This window comes from Sturnus vulgaris, chromosome 1 (assembly GCF_052056855.1).
Source record: "Sturnus vulgaris isolate bStuVul1 chromosome 1, bStuVul1.hap1, whole genome shotgun sequence".
Taxonomy (NCBI): domain Eukaryota; kingdom Metazoa; phylum Chordata; class Aves; order Passeriformes; family Sturnidae; genus Sturnus; species Sturnus vulgaris.
This window is the reverse complement of record NC_142243.1, coordinates 64,235,472-64,262,561: the sequence shown is the minus strand read 5'-3', so window position 1 is coordinate 64,262,561 and position 27,090 is coordinate 64,235,472. Positions and strand designations below refer to the sequence as shown.

Sequence of the window (27,090 nt, the reverse complement as noted above, 5' to 3'; positions counted from 1 at the left end):
AATACTCCTATGTGTTCTTCATTTGGCTAGGCTCGTAGTTAATTATAAACCTAGGGGAAAAAAAACCAATATCCTCTCACCCAAAGACCATACCATTATCACTAATTATTCACATATTCTATAATATCTACATTCAGGAGGATATAGAAGACTAAACTGAAACATGGATTCAGTACAAGGAAATATTAGCTTTATTTAAAGAGACAATATTCTCCAATGGCTAGATTCTATCCTATTGACTACTTCCTGTGTTTCAGCTAGAACTCTCATGTCTCCCATGAATCTCAAGCTTTAATTTCTAGTCAAGGTAAAAATTAAGCCGGATTGACTTCAAATGCCTATTGAATACAAATTTGCATCTGCCTCATGTAACATCTTTGAAAGGAATGGTCCTGTGATCCTCTATCTTCATCAGTTCTTTGGAGCTATGACCTGTTCAGAAAAGTATACAAAACTTAGAAGGCACAGGTGGATGCCTGTACAACGGTGTTGATTAGTACCCCAGTTGTCAGGACTCTGCTTCCTGACAGCTCCTCCAGCACAGGACCTATGATCTATGCTCCTGATGGTCAGGCTGGGCAGGTGATTGCTGCTTGGCATCTTTGAACTCCTGATTCTGGGTATTCTTTTTTCTTTTTTTGCCTCCAACAATTCTGTTCTGTATCTAAATGTTTTTTATCCAATCATCTGATTTTTGGCCAGGACTTCAATGGTTCCTTGCTGACAATTTCCAAGACTGCAGAAAGCTGCCAAGGGGGTCATTAGCACAAATCCATAAACATCTGCTGTGAGAGGAAGTTTTTTTGCCAAAGCTAGTAAAATTGGGAAGGAAGTAAAGCTGCCCCAAAGAAGTCAGGAGAAGCAGCTCTTCATCTGTAAATGAAATCAAGCTCTGCTGGGAACAAGGACTTTGCCTTCTGTGTTCAGATTGATGGTTCAGCAGTCTGGTGCCTGAGCAATCTCTTGGAAACTGTAGCTGAAGTAGGAGGGATTTGCTTCTGGAAGAAGAAAGATGAGAACTTAATATCCCCTCTGAAAGATGCTGAAGGAAGAACAAGAGCATACATACATACATACATACATAGGTACATACATACTTTACATACCAATTAGGGTGCAGTTATTCATCTTTGTTGAGGTTTATCCAGCTCATCTGCCCATTACATGCTACCAAATGTTAAGTGATGATAGTACATAAGTGGTCTGGTACAGTGAATTTGATATCCTTCCTCTTCTTCTTTTTCTCCTACCTCATAAATCTGTGTGTGTTGAAAGTACACAGATGTTTATGTTTAATCCATGAGCTATGTGCTAGGGAAGAAAAGAATTAGACTAATTTCTAACTGGGATGTCAGATCAGTGCTCAAGTCATCTCCCTCAGGTGAAAGACAAAGCTTTTTATCCAACCATGTAGCACCCAGTGACTTATTGGGAATGGAAGTGAATTGGGAGAAAATTCTCTGCAGGTTAAGTATATTCTTTTTTAGATGAAGGACAAAATTAAAGATCGTGGACATCTAAACATATCTGATGCCCCTCAAATCAGCCTTCTAACTGCACAAGAGATCCAACTCACCTCCAGAAATATAAAGATCACAGAGGATGAGATAAAAATATTTATGATGGACCACTTTGCAGGCACACTGAACAGTTGACTCATTCAGTATACGTGGATGTAACTTCAAGCACAAAGTCATGAGCAGTTAAGGGATGTGATCTAGGGGAAAGTTAGCTGGCAAATAATTTTTTTTTTTTAAATACTTGTTTCTGAAAACTGCATATTAAAATATTAACTTTATGGATTACCATTGCTGCTATTTCTTTCTGTGTAAATAAGGATGACAGGAAATCTAAAAAACAGCATCACCTATTTAAAGGTATGATACTTACAGCTGGAATTCTCCATGTAAGATCATTATACTGAAATGGAGGACCGCCCAAATAAAACTTTCCACTCACCTCCAAGTAAGGACATATCAAATAAGTCTTTTGCACTCTTGCATTATTTTTTGCCAAATATTATATAGAATAATCTATGTAATTACACAGGATATAATTATATAAGCAAAAAAGTATTGATTCTATAATTATATAGAATACAGAATAATACATAAGAATAACTGGGTCCTAAAAATTTATGAGAATATTGTATAATTCTTTTAGCTAGTCTCTAGTGAGGGATAGTCTCTCCCTGTGGTATGAAGATAATACTATCAGTTGTGCACAATTTTGCTGAACTTTTAATCAAAGATTTCCACTATGGAGAATTGTGAGAAGGTGGGATATTTTATTTGCTCACTGCAAAAACATTTTTGTTGCTTCTAAAAATGAGTTTAGGGAAAATACATCACTTTTCCCCTATTAACTGTGAGTAGGATTCTTTCACTAAGGTGTCTTTATGCTCTCATGGCTGGGAACAGAGATTTGAGGCTTGATGTGGCATTACAGCATTTTCTTTCAAGGATGTTTCTTTTGTCATTATTGAACATTAACTGCCCAGATATTGCCCCATTACAAGTCTTTAGAAAATGTCTGTCTTCATATGCTCTTCACAGAGTTGTCAGGCTGGCTGCTGCCTTCAGGGAAGGGCATGTTTACAGTGAATGTGCTCTAGTTTTTTACAGATGTTTTTCCTGGGTCTTTTGGTACCAAAAATGAGATCCAGCACATCCCCTCTTGCCTTTTCAAGCTCTTCTCATGTACAAAGGAAAAACATACCTCAGTGGAATAAGAGGGAGAAAAAACAAGTCCTAGACTAGAATGGTAAAGACAAAAAATGAAATAGGGTAAGGATCTGAAAGGTTAGACTGTCAGGCCTTGGGGAAGACTCTGACTTCTGAGAGAGTAGGGGAGTCTGGCATTCAGACTGAGGATGGAAAGGTTGCCTGAGATTTAGTAATGAATTCAGAGGCAGGGCAGAGGAGGGCATTCCACCCACATAACCTGGGAGACTAAAACTAGTGTGTCAGAGGTGAAGGTTAGCATGGGAAGAAGAGGTGTGGAGAGTCTAATAGAGTTGCCTGACATTAGCTAAGCAAGGAGTTTTAAGAAAAAATAGTCTGTGCTCAATGTAACTAAATGGCATCATGAAGTGTACAGAGCTGCATTGGGACTGTGGGAATTTGGAGGCCAAATGATGTTCCCATTTTTGTCTTGCTTTATTAGACTAATAGAGAAAGGCTGAGATTTTGGTTGGTTTGTTTGGTTTTTTCTTTGTGCAACTTTGAAAGGGATTTAATCTTTTTTTTTTTTTTTTTTTCTGACAAGCATAAAAAGACTTCTGTTCCTTAAAGTGCAAGCATTTATGAGGACTCAGTGGAAGCAAGAGCCTGAAAAGCTTAGGAACACTTACAGTGCTTGCCTTGGAGCATGTGTTACACCCTGCATGATACTAACCACCTAGAGGACTGGTGTACCACAGCACATGCAGTGATACCCTGCAGTGTGGTCGCTTCTGATATTTATACAGCCTAGAAAACACAGAGACTCAAGGGAGAAATGATCTCAGAATACAAATACTTTCTGGTAGAATAAGGAGCAATGGCCTGAAACTAAGAGAGGAAACATTTAGGCTTGCTATTAGAAAAATGTCCTTAATGGTGAGAGCAATTGGGCAGAAGAGCAGATTACAATGAGAAGAGATCAAGGAACTGCTGCTATTTTAGATTACATTAGGCTGAGAATAATAGCAAAAGCTAACAATACCTGCAGAAGTTCACTTTAAGTGTTTCATACTTATAAAAAGTAGGATTTTTAAATAACAACACACAGTTATTGTGGATTCTTTTTCTTCTGATTGTTTTTCAAAGCAGCGGATACAATACATAATGATTGCAACCAAAGAAAATTGATTGGGGGAAAACCATAGGAAACTGAAAAAATGCCTGATGAGATTCTCAAATTTCTTCACCAGAATGAAGATACAGCACATACACTCATGGTATTTCTCTGTTACCACTTCTGGAAATAGAACAGTGCTGAGTACCGTGAACTGAGCTACCTGGGAGAGCTAAGTCAGTCAGTGACAGGAGGGGTGTGTTCAGCAGTAGCCAAATCATGTGCAGCCTCACTTTTCCACAAGGGTGAAGCTTTGCAGCTCTGAAATCTGACTGATGTGTGCTGATGGATGCCTGAAGGAGTGGTCATATAGGGAAAAAAAGACTAGATGTGTTGTAGCACCAAAGAATGTGTTCAACGACTTTGCCATTTGAAAAAGGTAGACCTCAAAAACTTTTGCAACGCTAATACATTTTCTCCTGTTTGTGTGTAGTTTATTGCCTCTTGCATATGCCTTTGTGTTGAATCAGAATCTCAGTCATGCACTAACTCTAAATTATGACAGTAGTAATAATAAAAATACTACATAGTTATTACAGTTTTGACTTACAACATAATCTGATATAAGAGAACCAATTACATTATTTGGAACAAAGAGAGGCAAGCATAATACCAGTGCAAGATGTTGCAGAAATAAAATAATAATCTCATAATGTTGCTTTGTTTCTGATTTTTAATAGCAGGCAACATCTGGAATAAGTAAATGTTATCTAGTTTCATGAAGAATTGGAAAGGCTACATACCAAACCCTTTTACAATTGAAAATAATGAATGCCTGTGGAAATATTTTTGAGTTACGACAGGAAGGAAATTTTTTATTGTTCTTAGCTACTCATTTGCACTGTTGATATTAGAATTTAAACCATCTTAGCACAAAGTCTCTGAACCAAAAATAAATAATCACTGACTGAGATAAATAGTGAGATAACTGATTGAATGTAACACCTGATAATTGTATTGGGATGCTTCAAAGCCCCAGCAGATGTTATGGCTCAAAGAGGATGTTCATAAAAATATGAATTTATATATCCTTTTGAAAAGTATTTGTCTCTTTAGGCAGCAACTTAAATCAATTAATATCCTCTACAAGAATGATGAAGGGAAAGTAACTACGGAAGTTAATAAGCTGCAAAGGTAGTTCTTGAACTCAGAATGTATTTTTCAAGAGTAATATTTCACTGCAGATGGGATGATCCAAAGTGCCTCACCTTTTTGTTGCATGACATATGTGATAACACAGGTACTTCAACTGTTTGTCACGCCAAGCACAGGAGACTTTTATTGAACTTTCACCATCCATTGATTATCTGTCATACATTCTGGGGCCTTACCTATTTGTTTATATACAAAAATACACTTAGGGCATACAATTTTTAAAAGATTTTGCTGTTGTTAAGACTTTATGCTTAACTATGCAAACACAAGTGATATAAAAAACCTAGTGAGGATTTCAGCATCACCACACAAAAATAAACTTATAAGTGTGTCACGTAGTCTTGGAAGATTAATTGATAAAGAGGTAAATTAGCTTGTTCTTATCTAGACTGTCCATATTTTTATTTTGAGGAGTAGGAGGTTTTTAAATGCCATTTAAAAGATCTGCTCCATTACACTGTGCTTTGCAATAAAAACTCAGTGTGGGACAGAGGAACAGCTGTGATATCTCAGAAGTATCTTAGTGAACCTAAAATTGCCTCACAATTTTTTTTTTCTCTTTGTCAGAAACTTGGATAATTTGGCTGAATGTAGTTTGAGTTTTCTTCTAGTTTTCTCAAAGCTCTTAGAAAAAGATTTCATCTCTTTCATTTTATCTGAGGGATAAACTTTTTAAGTATCCAATTTCCCATCAAAACAATTTTATCTGTATGCTTTTGACAAACCTAGCTTAGAACCACAAACCATCATATTTTCCATGATCCAGAAGGGGACTGAGGTAGTCTTTCCATTTGCAGGGGCAGAACTCTGCTAACAAGGAGCCAAACCTCTCTTTCAGCTTCTCCCTTCTTGCCTTTTCTTTGTAACTAGGTTATCTGTATGCAGCACTGGTCTGTGAAAGATCTAAAATTCTTTGGTTTGTGCCCTTGCAAAAAAAAGCATAAGGAGAAAATGGTCAATCAACACCTTGGCTTTTGATTCCTTCTTCATAAAGAAGCACCCTTACCCTTCAGTGACAACATCCCAAATGTAGATAAAAGGGTGAGAGCTCTCTCTGGCTCATTTACTGGAGCCAAATGCAGCTCTCAGGAGAGAGCCAGTAAGGACCATATTTTCAAATAAAGCAGATAGGTCTACAAAATATGCCAAAAAACAGGGCAGGTTTTGGGGATAGATAAGACAGCACAGACTAGGTAATATCTGCCCTAAATCTTGAATGTGAGTGATGGAAGTAGTTGAAATACTGGCAATGGTCCATCAGTTACATGGACTGAATCTTATTGGCTCTGCTTAACTTAGAGAATTCAAGGAAGGATGTCTTGGCTACACATCTGAGAAGGGTGGGAGGGTGTAACTTTGTGCTCTACAGAGTTGTGTACAGCATAAAATTGAATTATGTTAACAGAAGCCATAAGAACAAACAATTCTAGCAAAATATTTAGTGTCTTCAGGATGGCAGGACTGCAACTGCAACAAGATGGGTACAGCCCACAGTGGCTTGTGAATGTTATGTGGATTTCATCTAGAACAAGCTTTTTTAAAAATCTTTCCTCATAAAATGGATATGTAGTTTTAAATTATTTCATTCACAAGGAAAGTTTAACAATAATATAAGCAAATGTCTGCAGTACACTGAAACTCTAGAAGTAATAACAGTACAAAATTCAGCACTGCAAAGCTCTTTCCTGCCTCCTGGGACCCGGACACTGGAGAACCACTGATTGCCAGATCTGTGCAGCAACATGATGAGACTGGCACTTTGGGGCTACATCTCTTTGCTGAACTGCATTAAGAAGCGAGGGGCTTATTTTGGTCTTTTCGAGCAATTACTGTTTTTGTCATGGGGCTTTATAAGATCAAGATTAACACTTCAAGAGAATATATGTGTGTGTTCATTATTACCATCATAACATGAAATATGCAGTTGCAAAAGCCCTTTTTTGATTATTTGTGGTATTTTTATATTCCTTTGGAAAAAACCCAACTCTTCAAAAAATAAAAACTTAGCTTACAAAAGATGTTTGCACATCATGGAAGAAATCTGCTTTGAGCATCCTCAATCATTTTGTTACTGGCAAGGAGAAGCCATATTCTTTGAGCAAATGAAATGCAGGAGGTGATGGTTGTCCAGAGCAGCCTAAATTTGCAGAACTGCAATCTTTGTCTTCAGTTTCTTAAATCATCAAGGAAGATGTCAGCACTGTCCTGAAATAGACAAAAATTCAATATGATCAAGTTCCTTCTACTTTTTGCTGTTTATTTGCTACTAAAGTCGTCAGTTTATAGGAGCCCATTGTTAAGAAATGGGATTAATGAAAGGCTAGAATCCTTATGTCCTCTCTCCCTTCCTGAGAGGGTGCAGCCTGCAGCATTTGAATCTACAGATGGGTCTCATTTGCCCTGAATGCACAGCACACTTGCTCCAGAGCACAGTTTCAAGACTCCATGTCTTTTGGTCAAACAGTAGAGTAGCATTTCTAGTCCTGTGGCTGACTAGACAAGACAAATCCATACAAATATAAACATATGAGTTTATCTCAGCCTTAACTATTTGTTGAGAGAAGGAACTATGGATAATTTTCCCTGTTTGCTACTTCTTCAATGTAGTACAGAATGGGCATTACCTATGCCAATGTACTCCATGAATCCGAGGCAGGAAAGAAATGAAAATACCATAATCACCCCCTTGGAAATGCAGGAAGATTTAGACAGAATAATTACTGAAGCTGGAATTTAGCCAGAATGCTGAGTCTGAACACATTTTCCATTCCAAATGCTACTGTGGATCCTTTCCTGACTGCATGTGGCCAGAACCTGATTTTTTTGCATGTGTTACAGCAAGCTGCCATCTCCTTTCATCCTTGTCCCAAATTAAGAATGACATATTACATCCAAATCATAGACCTGCATTATCAACAGCTCATAGAACAGTCTTCAACATAATCAGTGTAAGTAATTTACCAGATAAAAGAATGTTAATAGCAAGTACAGTATAATTTACGTGGACACAAATTGTACCTATCTTTCAGAAGAAGAAAGGCACTGCTGCGTACAAAGAGTGGATCAAGAGCAAGGTCAAGTGTAAGCACTTCTGTTTAACATGCAAAGCCTGAAAACAGCAGGAAGAGCTTTCAAAGACAGATGGAAATTATACCAAATAAAGTTATTATAAATAATTGCTGTTTTTATGCTCCTAGTGGGTTTGGTATGAGAGGCAGTTATAAATGGAAGACCTATTCTTTAGAAGGCATTTGATGAAGACCTTGTTTCATCAAAAGGGTTGAAAGTTTACAACTTGTAATACTAGAGGGAAATGGTCATTTTAGTTATCTAAGTTTCTTAGCTGGTACAGGAGATTTTGTTCACAGTTCTTGCATCTCAGTTATACATGTCTTTAAAGCAAACACATGTGAACTTTTGCCTTTGGATTTATGGAGCATCTTTTCTTTCTGAAATTACCAGTGCCTAAAATGTACTAAAAATGGACCAGATTGTGAAAATTAAGTATTTTCTTGATGTGTACCAAGGCTTGGTATTTGTTAGCTGCACAAAAGATCACATTTTGCCTATAATTTTTTTCTCTCCCCTTTATAACTTTATTTCATAAGGTTAAAGTAAAATATTCAGAATTGTCATGCTGTATCTTCATAGTATCTAACAACAAAGCTTCCACTTCTCAGGGAACCACCTCTTTGAATCATGAGGGATTTCCCAAATCTACTCCTTCAACAAGGGAAGAAACCTCAGGCTCTTTGGTCTTGTGGTAGAACATGGACTTTCTGAAGCACAGGAGAAAATGGCACTTAACTAATTGTCTTACAGAAGGTTCCTTAGGTGAGACACAGTTTATAATTGATACAATATGAAGAATGGTTATTAAGAGTTGAAATTTCATTCTGTATTGCATGGAGACCACCTCAAAAAAGTGTTGTCTATCATTCTTAAAATCTTCATGTTCAGAGATCTGCTACACAATCCAGTGGATGGGGGCAGATTTCTGTCTTATGAAACTCCCTAATTTTCAGCAAGGTAAATAAACCTGGAATAAGCTGGCAGACAGATGACTTTCTGGACTAGGTACTGGACTAGGACTGAGGCAGAAGTGAATTTTTCACTGGAATTCTCATAGACTTTTTTTGTTCATTACTGTTCAGTTCTGGTCCTATGTTTTTATGCTGTGAAAAAAATCCAGCTCTGCCCCCAAATTTACCTGGGAAAAGTAGGGAATAAATGAGGCCAGATGTGCCACACTGATAGTACCTATGTCAGCACATATCAGCACATTTACTTCTGGGTATATACTAATTTTCACCCAATTTTCTACACCTTCTTGAGTCAGCCCTGTGTCCTTGGCCTATGTCTCAGGCTTGTGCCTTGGGAGCTTTGCGCAGATGATAACATAATTCATCTGGTCAATTCTAAGTCTACTCAGACTTTTAGTCATGGTCTGAGCAACAGTGAGGGTAAAGTGATTTTAACTGGTCGATGAACAGTAAGAGATGTCAGCACTCAGCAGCATTTCTGATCCCAGAAACAATACTGGTGATACAGGCACACTTTAGCTGATGTCTTTTTCTTGAAGTACATGCCACGGCATGTAACAAAGGCAGACTTTCCAAACTTCACAGACAGAACAGGAATCTCAGTCACAGTACAGCTGACATGTGGATATACTAGCACACATATACACACACACACACACATCTACACTGAACAAAGGTAATTGAAAGAAAGACAGATATCCACAAAGTCCTCTTGTAGTTAGGTCATGATACATGCCTTGTTTTTCACTGCCCTCAGTTGTGTTCTTGCATGAGGTCACTGCCAAAAACCTTTCATGCTGTACCCACAGTAAGGAAGCAAAGACAGCAGAAAGGCTCCTTGCTGTAAAGACACGAGAAGCTGACCAGGTTGACTGAGGAGAAACTGAATTTCAAATACTTGCATACACCTCATTCACCTCATAGTTAATGACACAGTGATTCTATGGGTCTATGAAGCCTAAGGCTACAGGCCCCTTCTGAACTCCAGGTTTTATGTATCACTGCATCCATATTGTTCAAATTTCAGACAGGGTACAAGGATACATTTCTCCTCTACCAGTGGTGCTTCCATCTCAGCAAAGTCTTCAAATAAGAAGCCTGTAATGAAATCCATTTTTTCTTCTGTTAGAGATCATGTTGCACGTTGCTAGCACAAAGGGATATGCAATGTAAAATGGTAATTTCTATTTTCCAGAAGAAACATCTTTGATCTTAAAATAAAGTTATATTTATTTTCTTGAAAGTGTGATATAAAATTTGCAGGGTACCAGCTCTCTCTCTTTTTTTTTTTTAATACTGATCAATTTGTCTCTTTTCAGAAAGCAAACTGGACGCTACTTGAGACGACATATACATCCTAAAAGATCAATATTTAATAGTAATGTGTATAATAATCCATAAATTTCACAGAGAAAAAGGAATAGGCCTATGATCTTGGCAGGCCAGTATGACTCAGTCCTAATCCCAACTGAATCCACTTGTGGGCAAGTAAATTTCATTCTGTATTGTCATACTGCATCAGAAGTCTGTTAAATTATTTCCAAGCACCTCTCTCATGGCTTGTAAACTGATCACTCAGATCTTTCCTTGTTTTAAATGAAAAAAAGAAAGCCGCCAAAAAAAAAAAAATAATCAAGAGGATAGGAAAACAAGAGCATATAATCCCTCCCAAAAATTCCATCTTCAGCATCAAGAGAAAATACCCTGTCTTGTGACATTAATAGAATTCACAGAAGAGAGTGTGGCTTTTCTTCTTTTTTTTTAAACAGAAACTTATGGGAGAAGAACAATTCCCTAAGACTCTCACTTTTCTGAAGAGCTTCTTCCGTGACTCTTACCCTGCTTTCCTCTTGCTGACAATCTTAAGGCTCAAAGGTACAATGCACATCTCTCTCTCATCTCTCTCCCTCTTTTTTAGCCTTCAAAAATGCATTAATTAAATTTCCCTGAAGTCTGTACAAGACATAGACTCCTTTAGATTCCTTTCACAGAAAATTTATTTGGGGGTTAGAAAAGTCTTTCTTTTTATCAGAAGACTGAAAAATGGCAAGCCACAGCTGGCTGTCCTAGCATCCTTACAGTTGTAGGTACAATCTGCAAAAGAAATTCATGCTTTTCATTCCCTCAACTGTTTGTTTCAATCTTGTTTTGTCTGTTAAGTTGTTGCACCTTGCACCTGTAATTTTGGTTATAAAATTATTTCCACTAACATCATGGACTATGACTCCATACCTCTGTAATCCAAGAAATTAAATCCCAGCAACTTCAATCTAAGTGTATTTCAGACCTTAGGTATTATTTTTAAACAATGGACTAAAAGTGGATATAGTCACAGCCAGTTTTTGTGAATAACATATTTACTCTGCTATATGTGATGCCTAGAAAGGCTGACCTGGAACAGAGACTAGAGAGAGTTAAATGGAAAAAAATAGATATTTATTGAAAGGTCTTTAAAGGGTACGCCTTGGGCAGTGCAAGAGCACAGCTGGGGCTATACCCCGGATGGATCCAAGATGGATCCCAGATGGATCCCAGTCACAAATTTTTACACTTTTATAAGTTTTAGTTCATCTACATATTGGGGTCAATTGTCCAACCACAACTTCAGGTCATGAAGTCTCAATCCCCTTGCTTGCCTCCTTCCTTTCACTTTTATTTATGCTTTTTAGGTACCGGTTGTCCTTGATTCTCTGGCTGGGAAGGCATTGTTTTGTCTAACTACCCTGTGAAGGGAACTTACTAACACCTAATATGAAGTTTCAGAGTTACACACCAAGCAGCAGAGAATATGAAAAATACAAAAGCTAAAACCCAAGGCATCATTTGAAGTACATATTTCTTTTCAGTTTTAAGCCTCTTCACAACAATATTATCTACTTTCAAAAACAACAGTGTTTTCTACCAGTTCTTCTAGATTTAGATAAGTTAGAATCAGATAAAGATATTGGAAGTTGCAGGTAACTAACGTTTGTAGACTGATTCGTCTTTATCCTAGTACTTTGCAGACAAAATTGATTTTCTTTATCCAGTATTATTGAGGGCAACCCTGGTTTCAGTTTGCTTTGTGGAAGGAAGCTGACCCTTCTTAGTTCTGAAAAGAAGCAATGAATTTTTTTTCCATTTATGGGAAATTCTCCAAGGAATGAGAGAAAATGTTTGCAAATTATAAAAGTAGACAAAATTCACTGGAATTATTTGATGATTATAATGGGAAACAAGCTCTCACTGACAAATAATGAGTTAAGCTGGAACAGATTGCTGCTCAGTGCAGTACTGGGGAAGAAGGCAGAGGAAGGACATGGTGGGGCCACACCTCAAACCCTGAGTCTAGTTCTGGGCCTCTCATTGCAAGAAGGTCCTTGAAGTCCTTCTTGAAGTCAGGAGCATGTCCAGAGAAGGGAAAGAGAGCTGGGGAAGGGTCTGGGACATGTCCTGTGAGGAGTGGCTGAGGGAGCTGGGATGTTTAGCCTGGAGAAAAGGAGGCTCAGGGGAGACCTCATCACTGTCTACAACTGCCTGGAGGGAGGGTGTAGTGAAGTGGAGGTTGGGTTGTTCTGCCATGTCTCAAGTGAAAGGACAAGAGGAAATGACCCTCAGTTGTGCCAGGAGAGGCTCAGATTAGATATCAGAAAAGAAGTTTTCACTGAAAATGTGATTAGGCTCTGGAATAATTTGCCCAGAGAGGTGGTGGAGTCACTGTCTCTGGAAGTGTTCAAGAGCTGTCTGGATGTGGCACCTGGGGATATGATTAAGGGGTGCTTATGGTGGTCTTGGGCTGACAGTCAGATTAGATGATCTTGAAAGTCTCTTCCAACCTTGATGACTCTATGATTCTGTGAAAATAATGTTTCCTGTAGAGGTAAGAAATACAGGAAAAATCTGTAGAGATCAAATTGCTGCTTGGAGTGAAATCTATACAAAGAGAAGATGTTTAGGTTTTAGCAGAAACCTGATCTGACTGGCTGAAATATCTGAGGAAAAACAGGTTTCAGAAGCAGGTCTGAGGAAAATATTTGGGTTTTTTTTTACTATTTAGCCTGAGCTGATGGCTGGGACAGACATAGATACTAGAGAAAGAGGAGATGTCAAGTCATTTCAGACTTTTGAAGGATATCCTTTATAAGATAGTAAGTATTTTGTCACTTAGCATCTGGGAAAGCATCTGGGAACTTTTTTCTTCATCTACTCCTAGCTCCCAGAACAAAGACTCCCTAACCCCACGTGAAGCTTTTGGTCACTATTGTATCAGAAACTGCAAAATGAAATCAGATCCAAGCAAGTCTGATACGAGCAATCACAACTGGATACTTGAGTTTACACTTGGGCCTTGTTTCTCCTTCCATGACCTTTTCAGAAGCTCTCAAACAACACAAAATTTGTAATTAATCCACGGGTATATTTTCTTTCAGTTTCAAGAAGTACGTAAAACAGCTGTATTTATTTACTTGAAATATCAACAGCATGGAATTTGAAGAAATAAACCTACTGAGAACACTCAAAAAGAAAAAAGGGTCCTTTGAAAGTGCTGGTGTGCTTTGCTGTTAATTTTGCACAACAGATCATGGGAATATTTTATTGAACAGTCTCTCATTTTAAAAGAAGATCAGAAATGGGTAATCCAGCTCAAGAGTTTTGAGTCCATGGGGCTTTTTATTCTCCCATTAGAAACGGAAATCTAGCACTGAATTTACATACAATAAGAGCATGAGAAAGAGTATATCAGAAACTAACTAGAAATTAAAAGGCATGGGATTTTGAAATGTATATTGAAACAATTTTTGAGTGAGGGGTTAACTTAACTAAAGAGATACTGTGAAAAATTCCTGGATGGTTGTCAGGATGCCAAGGGTCATTCTGAAAATGCAGTAAAATAATGAACATTTTATTATGATTTTCCCTTTTTGTTTATTCACAATCAACACTTAATATCTTAAGTAAAAGCATCACTGATATTTGTATTAGAAGTCAACAAAGTTTATCTTTGTTTCTAAACCAATTTTATATAAGTTCTCTAGGATTTGCACATTTTCTGCCTCAAGTGTTGCCAAGCAAATTGGAGAAAATGCCCTTTCAGCCAGACGTACCTGCAGTAAAATCCAAAATACAGGATATACCTTATTTTTCTGATGTAATTGGAGAAGATATTAGTTTTATTCTGAATAAAAGTAATTAATTAATAAAACTGCATTTTATTCTGAATGACTGACTTGGTGGAATACAGGTGAGGGTGACAGAGGATTGGAGTGAAGCCAATGCTGAGGGACACACAGTTTGGTAAGGATGGACTACAAAAGGAGGAATAGAGATTTGGCAGTCCATAAATCCTGCAGGGCTACAGAGAATTGACATTTACCTGAGAGAAGACCTTGAAAGAAAGTCTGAAAAAAATGTAACAGCTGGGAGTGCAATTACTTGACAAACACTGAATGTTGTGAATATTAAAAATAAAATGTGTAGAAATAGAATTTTCTTCTAGCTATGTAGACAATAATATTTGTAATATGTGAGCACCATCTTTTGTTAGCATTTTTATAGTATAGTAATATTTTAAATTATTATTTTTACTTCTTTTTGCTGGTTTTAAACTCGTTTATTTTGGTGTATAACTGAATTACATGAGGCTTCATTGTCTGAAGTGATCTTTTAAAACAAGGATCCTTTCAGAGAAAACAGTGTCTCCACTTTTGTTCTTTCCCAGAGCAAGACAACATTTTCTTACATCCTACTGATATAGATAGAAGATATAAAGGCACTGCTATTAGAATTATTAAAACTGATAATTGCAGCTGGTTTAGCTCCCTCTGTTTTGTATTTGTTTTGCTCCCTTTCTCTGACAGTGTAAGAATTTATTTGGTGTAGTCTTCCTTGCTGCCTTGAGCTCTTCCTATAAAAAAAAAAACATATTCTTTCTGTGTTGCTGTGCTTAGGACTTGCCAGTGATTTTTTTTAAAGCCTCCAGGTGTTTTGGACCAATTTACAATTTGATGAAAATTTGAAGACAGATACCAAGCTGGTTCACCTCTGATGAAAAAAGTTACACAATTAAAAAAGAAATATAAGGAGGTTTGAAGAATAACGAGGTATGAAGGATAAGGTTACAAAATACCTAGTATATAAGTAATATAATTTTGGTGCCATATAACACTACATGAGGCTCACTGAAATGTCACTGAATGACACAGAAGGAAAGGCACTCACACTCAGTGACTCCGAAGAACCAAGCAGGAAAAGAAACACTTTATTTACATTTCATGTCTATTTATAGAATTCCAACAGTGACCATGGGTTGGACAATGAGGATATTACCTCCTGACCCCATAGGTCCCATCAACAGTCCATCAATTAATTGTTTACAAGAACAGTGTGAGAGAAACTGTAAAAATTATCTGTCAACAATCAGAAAGCTGAACACAAGGGCAATACTGAAAATTTTTCTTATGTTTTATATTCAATAATTTTAGTACCATTTCCACAGATTTACTCCAGTATAAATTATTTTATAATTTGGCTTTGAGAAGGATAGCAAAGAATAAATTAGCTTCAAACTGCCTTTTATTTCCCCTGTTACCCTTGCCCAGACTGGATACATAATCAGGATTAGGAGGGAGGGAGCACTTAACCTTGAACATTTACAGCAGAAGTAGAATGGTAACAAAAGTATAAATTATTATTAAACGCCCTCTGGGGATATCAGGCAGAACTCATTACAGATAGGTTCTGCACCTGTAGCAGATACATGCAACAAATGCAAAACAGTTTCCATGCCAGCTCATTCCCAGTCAAACCAAGAGTTCACAGGATCCATAAATCATAGGTTCTGGATCTCTGCCACTTGTTAGAAATGCAAAAATTATGCAAAAACGAAGCACAGAAAGAATGATATAGAAAGTTTATTTCAGAGTGGTGCTATATTTATCTATTATCACAAATGTATGTTATCATGATATTTAAGCTACAAATGTTACTTATCCAAGTATTGAAATTAATATTATAATTATTATTAATACTAAAATTAATTCCTGAGATGAAAAGTTTTTTTCATAAAGAAAAATAACACTTGCCTGAAACGCCTGAATACCAAAAACTGGATCAAAAGCAAGTTTATTCTGTGACCTTTTGCTAAATAGGAAAGGAAATATTATTTTCAAAATGCAGGGACATTTTCTCAAGGCATCTTGAAAAGTCAACACATACGCCAAATTGTCATTTCTGCATGATGAAAACGTTTATATAAATGTTTAGAATTTCTTTAAAAAACAAATGACAGGATCACATCATAGTCTAGAGGCAGAACTGAATGATAATACATGTTACACAAAGATCCTGCACTTAAGAGCTTTTACCATTTAATGAAAATAGTGATGCAAAAAGGCAATTAGAATGATCAAGAAGGTGAAATCATGATAGATTTCCAGCAACTGTCTTAACTGCAAGCTTTAAACATGTATTTGAAACAGCATGTATTTAAAACTACTTTGTCACTCTCTTGGCCATTAATGTACTAAAAATCTCATTTTCCTCTTCTTAGAAGGCTTTCTGGTTGAAACCTTCTGCGTACACAGGTAATAGAGAAGTATTTCTTTCTTAAAATCTTAAAGTAGTCATAAATAAAATAATGCCTTATAGACTACACGAGGCTTAGTAAGAAATGAAGACTCTAAAGGCATTTATGATTCCTAATGATTGCCTCATGCTGGGGCCTTTACAAATCTGACAATAATAAACCTTTCCTTACACATTCTCAGTCACGTATTTGTCTATACATATGGAATTCACAAACACATACACATAACTGACTTACATTAGAAATAGTTACAGGCCAAACAACCTGTTAAATAACAGAAATATAACCAAATAACCAGAACTAAAGTTCTGCACAGACAAGAAGATTAATCTTAGGCTACTAACTTGTGAATGAAGTGCTTTCTGTTCAGTTCAAAAATTGCTCTTCCATGGGCTTCAATCCATTAAATAAACTGGAAGCAATAGCTTTAATTCTCTTGCAGTAACTTCCTTAGCCACATGAGGATTGTGAATATATAGTTATTAATATTAATGTTTAAAATTTTAAAGCTGTGAGATGTGCAGAATCGCAGTAAGAACAGCCATGAAAGCACCTCTGACTGGCATAATCGTTACCCAGAAAGTTTTCAGGGCTGTGTTTGCTTATTTCAACACATAAGTTACAGCCGTCATGGCAGAGCAGGCAGGAGAGAGGCAGCACCACACACACACACAAACCATAAACTGCCATGCAGTGGATGCAACAGCAACGTACCCTCGAGCAGAGTCACCCACCCGCACCTTGCGCACTATTGCCGTGTAGCCAGCACCTGCAAGAGGGAAGGGACCCTTCCCCTCTGTCTGGTACTTGTAGGACCTTATCTGGGTTACCAGTTTTGGTCTTGTCATTACAGAAGCTCATTGTCATTCAGAAGTGAGTCTATGAAAAGGTGACCAAAATGGCCAGGGTCCTGGAGAACATGATGTACAAGGAGAGGTGAAGAGCTCAGCCTGCACAGCTTAGAGGAGAAAAAGTTAAGGAGAAATTTTGTGGCTGAATAAAACTACTTAATGGCATGATATCAAGAAGATAGAGCCCAGACTTTATTCAGAGATGGATGGTTTTGGCTGATCCTGTGTTTCCCAAGTTGGAACATGGGAAGTTTTGAGTACTTATCAGCAATTTGTTTATCACAAGATAAACACTGCAACAGGTAGCTCAGAGAAGTTATGGAAGCACTGTGCTGTCCTTGGAGGTGTTCAATACTCCACTGTACATGGCCCTGAGCAACCTGATACTAAACGTAATGTCTCGGAGCAGGGGCTTGGGCTTGGTCCAGATGTCTCTTTCAATGTAAATTACAATTCTGTGATTCTAGTGGTGATCTGATTCTAATACCATGAACATTATAAGGATTAACAGAGTTAAAAAGCTAAATAAATATCTTTCCCCTTTGTGGCATTTCCACGTGTGACCCTTTGAATACCCAGCAAAATCCTGTTACATGCCCAGCACAGATATTTTTTCCTTCTATTCCTATACAAGCCTTATGCTTTCTGTGTAACTGTTGTTCCCATCTCCTGGTTAAACTTCGAGAGTTCTGTATCTGTCAGTGAGTCCAGAATCCAGATAATATGCTTAAAGTCAAAATTCTGCTCAGAAATTTGCTCTTGGAAAGCCCTGCCAGTGCTGCATAACCTCACTCCAGCAGATAAGAGTATCCTTCATTGTAAGCTGTGTGTTGTGGTGCCTCCATAATGACCATCCTCCCTTGGTTGAAGGTACGCCTCAAGGTAAAGCAACACTTCAGTCCGAAATGTCTGGGTTGTAGGAGCAAACTTCATTTAGCAACAGGCATTGAGGAAAAAAAAGAAAATAATTTTCTTTCTCTTATTGTGGAAAGTCTTCTGTATTTGTAACGGTGTTAGGCCTTTTGCTCCCCCACAGCATCTGATTTCCAGGGAATACGGACAGATAACATACTACAGTGCATCTATGAACACACCTATCTACTAAACCGGCCTTTGCTCGTGATGACTTTTGTATCAACCCTGTGAGATCCCACAGACTGGTTCATTATCCCTGACATAAAGAATGTCCACTTCCATGCGGCAATACCTCTCTCTGTTTAATGTCAGGAAACCATCACTAGCAGGCGTGGTACCTCAGAAGCTGAATAATTACGGAATCACAGAACGGCTTAGGTAGGAAGGGACCACAGTGGGTCACTTGGTCCAACCTCCCTGTTCAAGCAGGGTCACCCTAGAGCCCATGGCACAGCACTGCGTCCGGACGGTTCCTGAGTGTCTCCATCAAGGGAGACTCCGCAACCTTTCTGGGCAATCGCACAGGAAACTTCTTCCTAATGTTCAGGTGGCACTTCCTGTGCCTCAGCTCCTGCCCGTGGCCTCACGCACAGCTCGGAGCAGAGCCTGTCTCCCCGCCGCCGTTCCCGCACTGTGGCTCCCCTCACACGGCCATGCCGGACCCCGAGCTCCGCCGGCCCCGCACGCGCCGCCCGCTCCCCGCCCGCCCCGTGTTTACCCCCAGGCCCCGCCCCTCCTGACGTCATCGGCGTGGCCGTGACGTCAGGAGGGCCCGGGCGGCGCCCGGCGGGCGGGCGCCCCCAAGATGGCGGACCAGATCCCGCTGCGCCCGGTGCCGCGCAGCGCCCAGCGCAGGGCGGCCTATTACAGCAGCCCCGCCGCGGCGCAGCGGCACAGCAGGTACGGGCAGGGCCGGCGCGCTGGGCGGCCGCTGTCCTCCTCCTTTCCCTTTCCTTCCCCTGTCTCTAGCCGCGGGCGGGGCGGCGTGCGCCCCTCGCCCAGCCCCGCTGCCCTGCGGCGCTCCCGGACCGCCCGCCCGCTCCGCGGGGAGGGCGGGAAGGGGCGGTGGCCCCGCCGTGGATAACGGAGGGGGGTATCGGCAGTCACCGGCTCCTGCAGGCCTTCGCGGCGATCGCCGCTTCTCCCGGGCCTCTGTTGCCGTGTCCCGGCGGAGGGGCTGGCGCCGGGACGGGCTGCGGTGGCGGCGGGAGGATGCGCAGGGCGCCCTCGGGCCGGCTGCTCCCGGCGGCGGCCCCGCGCCCGCGGGTGCGGCCTTCGCTCGGCCGGCCCCGCCGCCCGCAACTCCGCGCAACTCGGGTCCCTTGCCAGGAGTTCACTTAGGAGCGGGATGCCCTCGGCCGGGGGCTTGTTTGGGCGTCCTTAGTAAATACGTTGCGAGCTAGTTGTTGGGTGCTAGCACAGACACTATTCCTGATTGTGGGAATTAAAATAACTAAAGATTTCCTAAGAGATACACTATTGGGCTTAAGTAGTTTGGTCTTCCATCAAAATTGTTTCCAGGCAAAAATTGAACGTTGCTTTGCTTCCCATTATTCTGAATAATTTCTAGATACGCTGTTGTGAGCAAGGAAAAACTTTGCCCCATAATTTTGGTGTCTCCACTGGATAGCACTGTTACAGTGGATGATGTGATTATGCTTACTTGTTAGAGGTTCCTTTCCTCTTTGGCTCTTGTCTCTGGATAGAAGGACTGGAGGGAGCAGTTGTAGGATCTGAAGTAAATGGACTTGCTAAGAACAGAATAGCTGGTGCACTAAGAGCTGGTGCTCAAGTTCAAATACAGTGATAAGTTTGTTTCATAATGAATAAAATGTATTTGCTTCTTCGTCTGGATGGGATAACTGACAAAAAATATAGTTTAAAGCTCTGCAAAATAGGTTACGCTTACATCATGTTGTCTTGATTCTTAAACCAGGTAGAGTTTTTTTTATGAACATTCGTAAGTTTGTAGTATTGCCATAGTATTAGCCTTCCCCATCTCACTAATACTTGAATGTCTGACAGTTTGTAGTAGGTTTGTCCTCAGTCTTGAGGTAGGGCAGTGTCATCATCATTAACCCTGTTCCTTAGAGAATTGAATCAGAGAATGCTCTCACTGAAACTTACTTCTCAGTAGGTGTTGTACTTGGGAATAAACAGAAGGATTTGGTAGGCAAAAACTCAGTCCACACTGTGAAAGGTGCGAGGAGTTCTGTTGTAGGTTAACCAGGAGTGTTCTGGTGATTTGAAAAATGCTGTAGACGTGATGGGTTGAGTCCGTAAGTCAGATGGTTACACAAGTTAGTTGAAGGTGTGTGTGCAGGTGTCATTGTGGTTCTTTAGACAAACTGTTTAATTGTGGCTTTTTAAGCAGATTTGACAAGCTGTAGGAGCTAGAAAGGAACTACTAACTCATTAAAGATTTTCTTCTTGCCCTGTCTTTGATCAATATTGCCCTCCAAAGATTGTGGATTACATTCCTTCCAGTTTAGATTATATCTTTCCAAGTTATGGTCTTCCATAATCTGTATATTTGACACAATGGTTCTCCACTGTGTTAAGAAAGGTGATTATTTATGTTTTTCATTTCTCGTGTGCAATTTCTTGTAGGTATATAAAACCTTTAAAAATTGACAGTTGAGTTTCTTCATTTTTGATCACTTGATTTATAGATAGATTATTTGAGCTCTGAGAATCAGAATACTTATACCAGCCTCTTCACTCATTTCATTGGTTTTATTTTTCTTAATGTAGGTTTAGTAGGTTGGTCATTCTCCTTCAAGAATACCTTATCATGGATCTGTGAGAGCACCTCTGGAAGGTGTCCTTTGAACTTGGAATTAAAAAATGGAAATACTTGTATGGAGTCTACCACAGCTATTTTGTGTAGAGTCAAAGGGGAAATACGGCTGTGCAGATAGTCAAATTACAACTTGTAAGTCTTATAGCTTTAAACTTGTAATTGAACTGCAGCTTCAATATCTTTATGAATGATTCATCTTACTTTTCTAATCTTTATCTTCAGCACAGACTCTGAAGAAGCCTTGCATTCTGTGGAAACTGCAGCAAAGGTCCTGATGTCAGATACTTATGAGAGTGTTGAAGTGAAGTCAATGAGGTTTCTGATATGCCAAAACCTAGCACGTGCATGTATGCTTGAGGATTTTGCCTGAAAGGGTGTAATACATATCTCTGAAGATGTCTAGAAACAAACACCTATTAAAGTATACTGGAGTTGGTATGTCGGGTTTAATCCAGTGCAGTTGTTTCTGGACCTTCAAGAGGCTTTGATTTGCTGTGATTTATTTCTTCAGTGAAGAATTTACAGTCTTTTGGAAGTCTTAGACAGACATCCTTAACTTAAGTGCCGTAGTGTTTTTAACTCCAATTAATTGTCCTGCTGCTGTGCAACATCAGTTAATACAACTCGTCAGTTGCTAACCTTTATTGGCCTCGCAGCTAATCTGTAGGATGCCTTCTTTTGCTTGAGCTAAGCAGTCTGTAGGGGTCTTTGCCAGTGTTGCTGTATCTCACTTTGCAGTGAGGACAAAGACTTTCATACTCCGTGTTTGTGCGTCTGAGATTTATTTAGACAGACTGATAGTGCATATTTTAAAGCTGGAATATATTTTCCCACATACACCTAAAGAAACTTCAATAATATGCACACTTCTGTATAAAATTGGAGGCAGCTAAGAATCATGAAATGCCCTGGGATGTACTTTATATATAAACATGATAAGATTAATGTATTTTATATATACTGTATGTTAAGTAAGGCATGTTAAAAGAAAACGAAACATACCTGTTAAATATTACCTATGGTTCAATGAACACATGCATCCTGTTCTGCTTTTATTTCTGATGTTTAAGCGCAACTTACTACCTTTGCAGTAGAAATTCAGTTTTTATATTTTCTGTCATCTTTCCCTACCTCAGATGGACAGAGAACTGTTCATTTGCTGCTGTTAACAATTAGGGAAATCTGTCTTGGAGGAAAAAGTTGTTCACCTTAAAATTAATTTGAAAAATCCTTGCTGTTGTTTAGTATATTCAACTTGCATATCTGTAAAAAGACTTGGGGGAAAAAGCTGATTGGTTCAGCACTTGTTTCAACACCTTGTCCTTCAGCTTGAAGGCTGTCATCTACAGGAAAATAATTACTGCTTTTTGTTTACATGGTGAGTGAGAAAGAGGACCAGAGAACATTCAGGTTCACCTTAAGTGTGCAGTGAGGCTTGTTCTCATCTGTTTGACTTGTATTTGTCATCATCAACTGCAGAGTAATCAACTGCTGAGCAGAGGAAGTTGAGTGTGCTGTGCCTGTGCTGTCATGTGAGGTTGATGGCAGGAAAACAAGAAGCCTGGTGGAATTTTGAAGCTGATAAGGAACTAAACAGTAGTCAACCATCATTTATCTATAAACAAAATACCTGGTTTATTCAGGTGTTCCATGCTTGCTGCTGTCATTGTATGATTGTATTTGGCCTAATAGGACTGAGGTGAGAGGTGTTGGGACTCCTGAGCTGGTACCAGAAAATCACATCTTTCCAGCTTTCCCTTATGTGACATAAATTCACTTGCAGTCCAGATATTCATAAAGGTGATGTCATGAAAGATACTCAGTCACTGGAAGGAAATCTCTTGCATGATTGTTCATGGTGTTGGCCACAGTGGTGATATTTATGAGTGGCACCACTGGATGTATTAGGTGGTTGTGGAACAGATCAACTGCTGTTGCTTGTCTGTGCAGTTTGCCACTGATGGAGCAACTCTGTTTTATGGCAACTGACTATACTGTTATTTTGGAATTCTTTTATGTCATTAGTGAATAAAAAAATTGCACAAGAAGGAAAAAAGGACCAAATAATAGGACAATGTGTCTTTTGTACAGGCGAATGCAGGACACTTGTTGCTTAACTATTAGTGAACTGTAGCTTATTTAATGTGAAGTATGTACAATAGAAAAAAATGAAATCTGTTCCAGGCAAAAGGGAAAGAAGTCTGCAGAACTTGAAGTTCAGTGAAAATTCACGTGGTTCCCTGATACTTACAAATCTCAAACCAATTTTGTAGTACACAGAAAATAAGATGATTTAATGTAGTAATACTGTTCTAATGCTTTTCATTTGAATGAAAGCTGTTCCCAGCAATCTTGTAGTCATGATTATGATTTCTCAAGGTGTTTGGCTAGGTTCCACAGTGAACCAAAAAAGAGATAAAACTGTCAACAGATAATAGTCAAGGCATGTACTGTAATTCTGTGGGTTTTTTTCATTTCTGACATAGTCTGATATGAGCTTTGTTAAAATACTTTGATTCCTGCTGCCTTTCAGTTGTTTGTTAGATTTGTGTCCTAATTCTAAATGACAATGTGATTTTCAGAGTCTAGATGTTATTCTTTGTATTCCAGTGGTTTTTGATATTTCATGTGTAGTAGCTAAGAATAATGTCTCCAAAAGACTAAAAGTATTTTTTGGTGAGACCATGTAACAATCAGAGCTCTTAGGACCTAACATCTCTTGTAGAATGGCATTCACAGAAAGTTCATGACTTATAGTGTTATAACTGTGGGTCTGTAAAGCCTTGCAAAATGTCCATAATTGTTTGAAAACCCCAAATATTGATACATATCAGTGCCCATTACCCACTGAATGGGCAATGTACAGTGATATTTGGTATTTTGTACAGTTTTCTGAGATGCTGCTAGTTCCTATGAATCTCCTTCCCAGGTTATTTCTGAATGTTTAGAACAAAAGTTCTTACAGTATCTCGGCAGAGTTATATAGGTTTCAATTTCATCTTCTTCCCCATGCACCTGTTAATGGAATGTCTCTACATATTTCATCCTGAAAATGAGCTTGAAAATGATGGATGAAACTGAATGACTGACAATATTGGCATTAATTTGAATTTTAATATAGCTTCTGTGATAAAACAGTCCAAAGATGGAACTGAATTTACTTTTGAACATCTGTGTTTTTAAACTGCTGTTGCAAAGTGACAGTAACTTCTTCAAACATCTGTTGTTTGACCAGAAGCAATAACTTAAGTCCAGGACATAAACTATAAATATGGATGTTACTTTTTTTTTTTTTAGAAATTGCATTGTTAATGCTATTCATTCTGCTACTCTGGACATGGTCACAGAAGCTTCTGGAAGTTAAGCAGCTGTGGGAGTGTGTGGGTGTGAGTACTGCTTATTAATTCTCCATACATGTACTGGCACACCTGCACTTCCTTGTGGACAAAACTCGTAACATCATCCTGGTTCCTGTGGTGCTTCCTTTAAATCATAACTCCTGTCTTGTTGTTTTTCCTCTGACAAGCAAACAGGAATGACAGCAAAATGGATGCACCATTACAGATGAGTCTTCTGTCTCTGTAGGACAGGAATCTTTGCTGGAGGTAGCAGCTTAAAGTGAGATGTATCAGTAGTTACTGTGATACCAAAAGTTGCATCTCTGAATTCTGATTCTTCTAACACTATTGTTTGCGTGGCAGCATTATGCTTGGGATGCTGTATTTGTGTAACAGTGGTTGAGTTTGGTCTCTTTTCAAGATCTCAAGTTATAGAGTACCTCTAGTTTTTAGAAAAAGTAGTTCGTGTATTCCCATTCCTGGACTGTGGTTTGCTTTCTTTGCTGAAGACTTTATTTATAGCCTAACACTACTAGTTGGGACTGACACATGATTTAGGATAGGTGCAGATTCTGAGACTTCTGCCTGGGACAAAGGTCCAGGGAGTTTGGTGTATAAGTCTTGAAAAGTAGTCTTGCCATATGTTAGTGTTTTCAGACCCTTTATGCAGTGTGTGTTATCATTGTTAGGTTCTGGGGCTTTTATTTTTCAGAGCAAATTCTAATGATTTAATGATGCAGATAACCATATGACATGCATATAAAGTTGCTCACATTAGCAACTGCAAAATAATTTTGCAAACAATGAGACTTTCATTGACGCCATATCTGAGAAGCAGTTTGCCATATTTTATCTGCAGATACAAATTTAGATGACATAGGAACTTTAGGTGATTCTAGTAAAAAAGTGTTTTTTAACTGCAGTCGTTTAACTTGACATTACGTAGAACTGTGCATTTGGAAAAAGTTGTCTTTATGTTTTTCTCTTCACTAGTTAATGGTCTTTCATGCCAAGATAGGTTTACAGACAGTTTTTAGCAAAGTTATTCTTAGAGTAACTATCCTGATCTGAAGTGTGTTAATCATTAGGCAAAAAGCAGTTTGAGAACTTCAAATTACTATTGCAGATGTTACTATTGTTTGCATAAGCACAAGTGACTGCATGCTTAAGCTATTATTTTTGCATGCCTTCCTGGCTTGTATCTATAGTATCTAAATACAGTGATTTGTATTGCTTGGGCAGGCATTTGGATTGCTAAGAACAGGGAGAGAAAACAATTGATTGGGCTACAATGTCAATAACAATACCCAGTGACAGTGATAAAATGGCCCCGTTGTTCTGATCAATGACATACCCTTCTAATTAAAAGTAGGGTTCTGCTGAATGTAGATGATGTTTCCTAAGGTCCTGCTGTGTATTTAGGTATTTCTGGTATCTATTTGTTAAATACAGAGACTCACTCATCTTGTCATGGGTTGAAAAAGATCTTGTGTTAAGGTATGCATAGCGCTTTGTAAGGTGAGCAAGGGGTAATAAGGATGGGCGCCTTTTATTGCAGAGGCTTCATTACATATCTTCTCAGTTTGCTTCTTCTGTGTATTGTTCTAGGAAGAAAGTGTGATGTAGGAGAGAAAGAAGGCAAATAGCATTCAGAATATTTGATTTTTGTAGGTGTATAGTGGAACCTATAGATCTAGTATCTGTTTTAAGCAATTTTTTAAAAGCTAGTGATGAAAGGGAGCTTCTGTGGTAATAAGTTTCTATTACACTTGTAGACTTTTACTTCTACAGATAAAAGGGTTTTCCCCTTAGTTCTGGAAGGCTGAAGATACCAGCTTTCTGTTTGTTTGGGATTTTTGTTTGGTTGGTTTTGGGGTGGGTTTTTTTCTGTGGTTGTTTCTTGGTTGGTTGTTGTTGTTTTATTTTTTTTGTAGTAGTAATTCAACAATGCTGCCTTGTGGTTTTCCATATTATTTCTTTGTATCATTTAGGGCTGGGGGACAATGATTTATGATTAAGACCAATGATTATTAAGTCTTTTTGCAGTGTTTGGTCTTCCTCATCTCAGTGACACAGTCAGTAATAAACTTGCCTGCATACAGTAGAAGTACTTTTTCCTTCTGTTTTGTTGTCCAGTTGATAAACTGTGGCAAGAATGTTGTACTAAGTTTTTAAAGATCCTGGATGTAAATGTTCAGCTCTACAAATATCCAGCATCCTTAAAAGCTAATAGTATTGCCTGTGGTTACTTCATAAAGGTTGTAATAGCATTATTTTGTGTGAGTGATTTTTTATTTTAGCTCAGGACCTGTGTTCAGATTTCCCAAGTAGCACTGATTAGGGGTGTACTTGCATTACAGGCACAGCTGATGCTGAATAGGGACATAGGGTGGCAAGTTCTAATAAATTTTAAAAACTTCTGAAATAGCTTTTTGGGGTTTTTAGGAAAAGGTTGAAGGAAATTCTTTAAATTTAATGCATTTAGTTGTAGAAGATTTTTCCATTTTCAACTTCTGTTGTAATATAGGATCAGCATGATTGCATTGTAGTTTAACAGAATTTACTGCTGTGTGAAGCATAGAGG

At 38.6% G+C, this 27,090-nt stretch overlaps 1 protein-coding gene across 2 annotated transcripts in view; it reads left to right on the top strand.

The window, feature by feature from the left end:
• The first annotated feature begins 19,137 nt into the window (after nt 1–19,137).
• Nucleotides 19,138–27,090, top strand: part of ATP9B (ATPase phospholipid transporting 9B) — a 147,403-nt gene continuing 139,450 nt past the window's right edge. For both annotated transcript variants that reach the window (XM_014877770.2, XM_014877762.2), the window contains exon 1: nt 19,138–19,265. In XM_014877770.2, the coding sequence (XP_014733256.2) occupies nt 19,171–19,265 (95 nt within the window). In that variant the 5' untranslated portion in view covers nt 19,138–19,170. The remainder of the gene's footprint in view (nt 19,266–27,090) is intronic.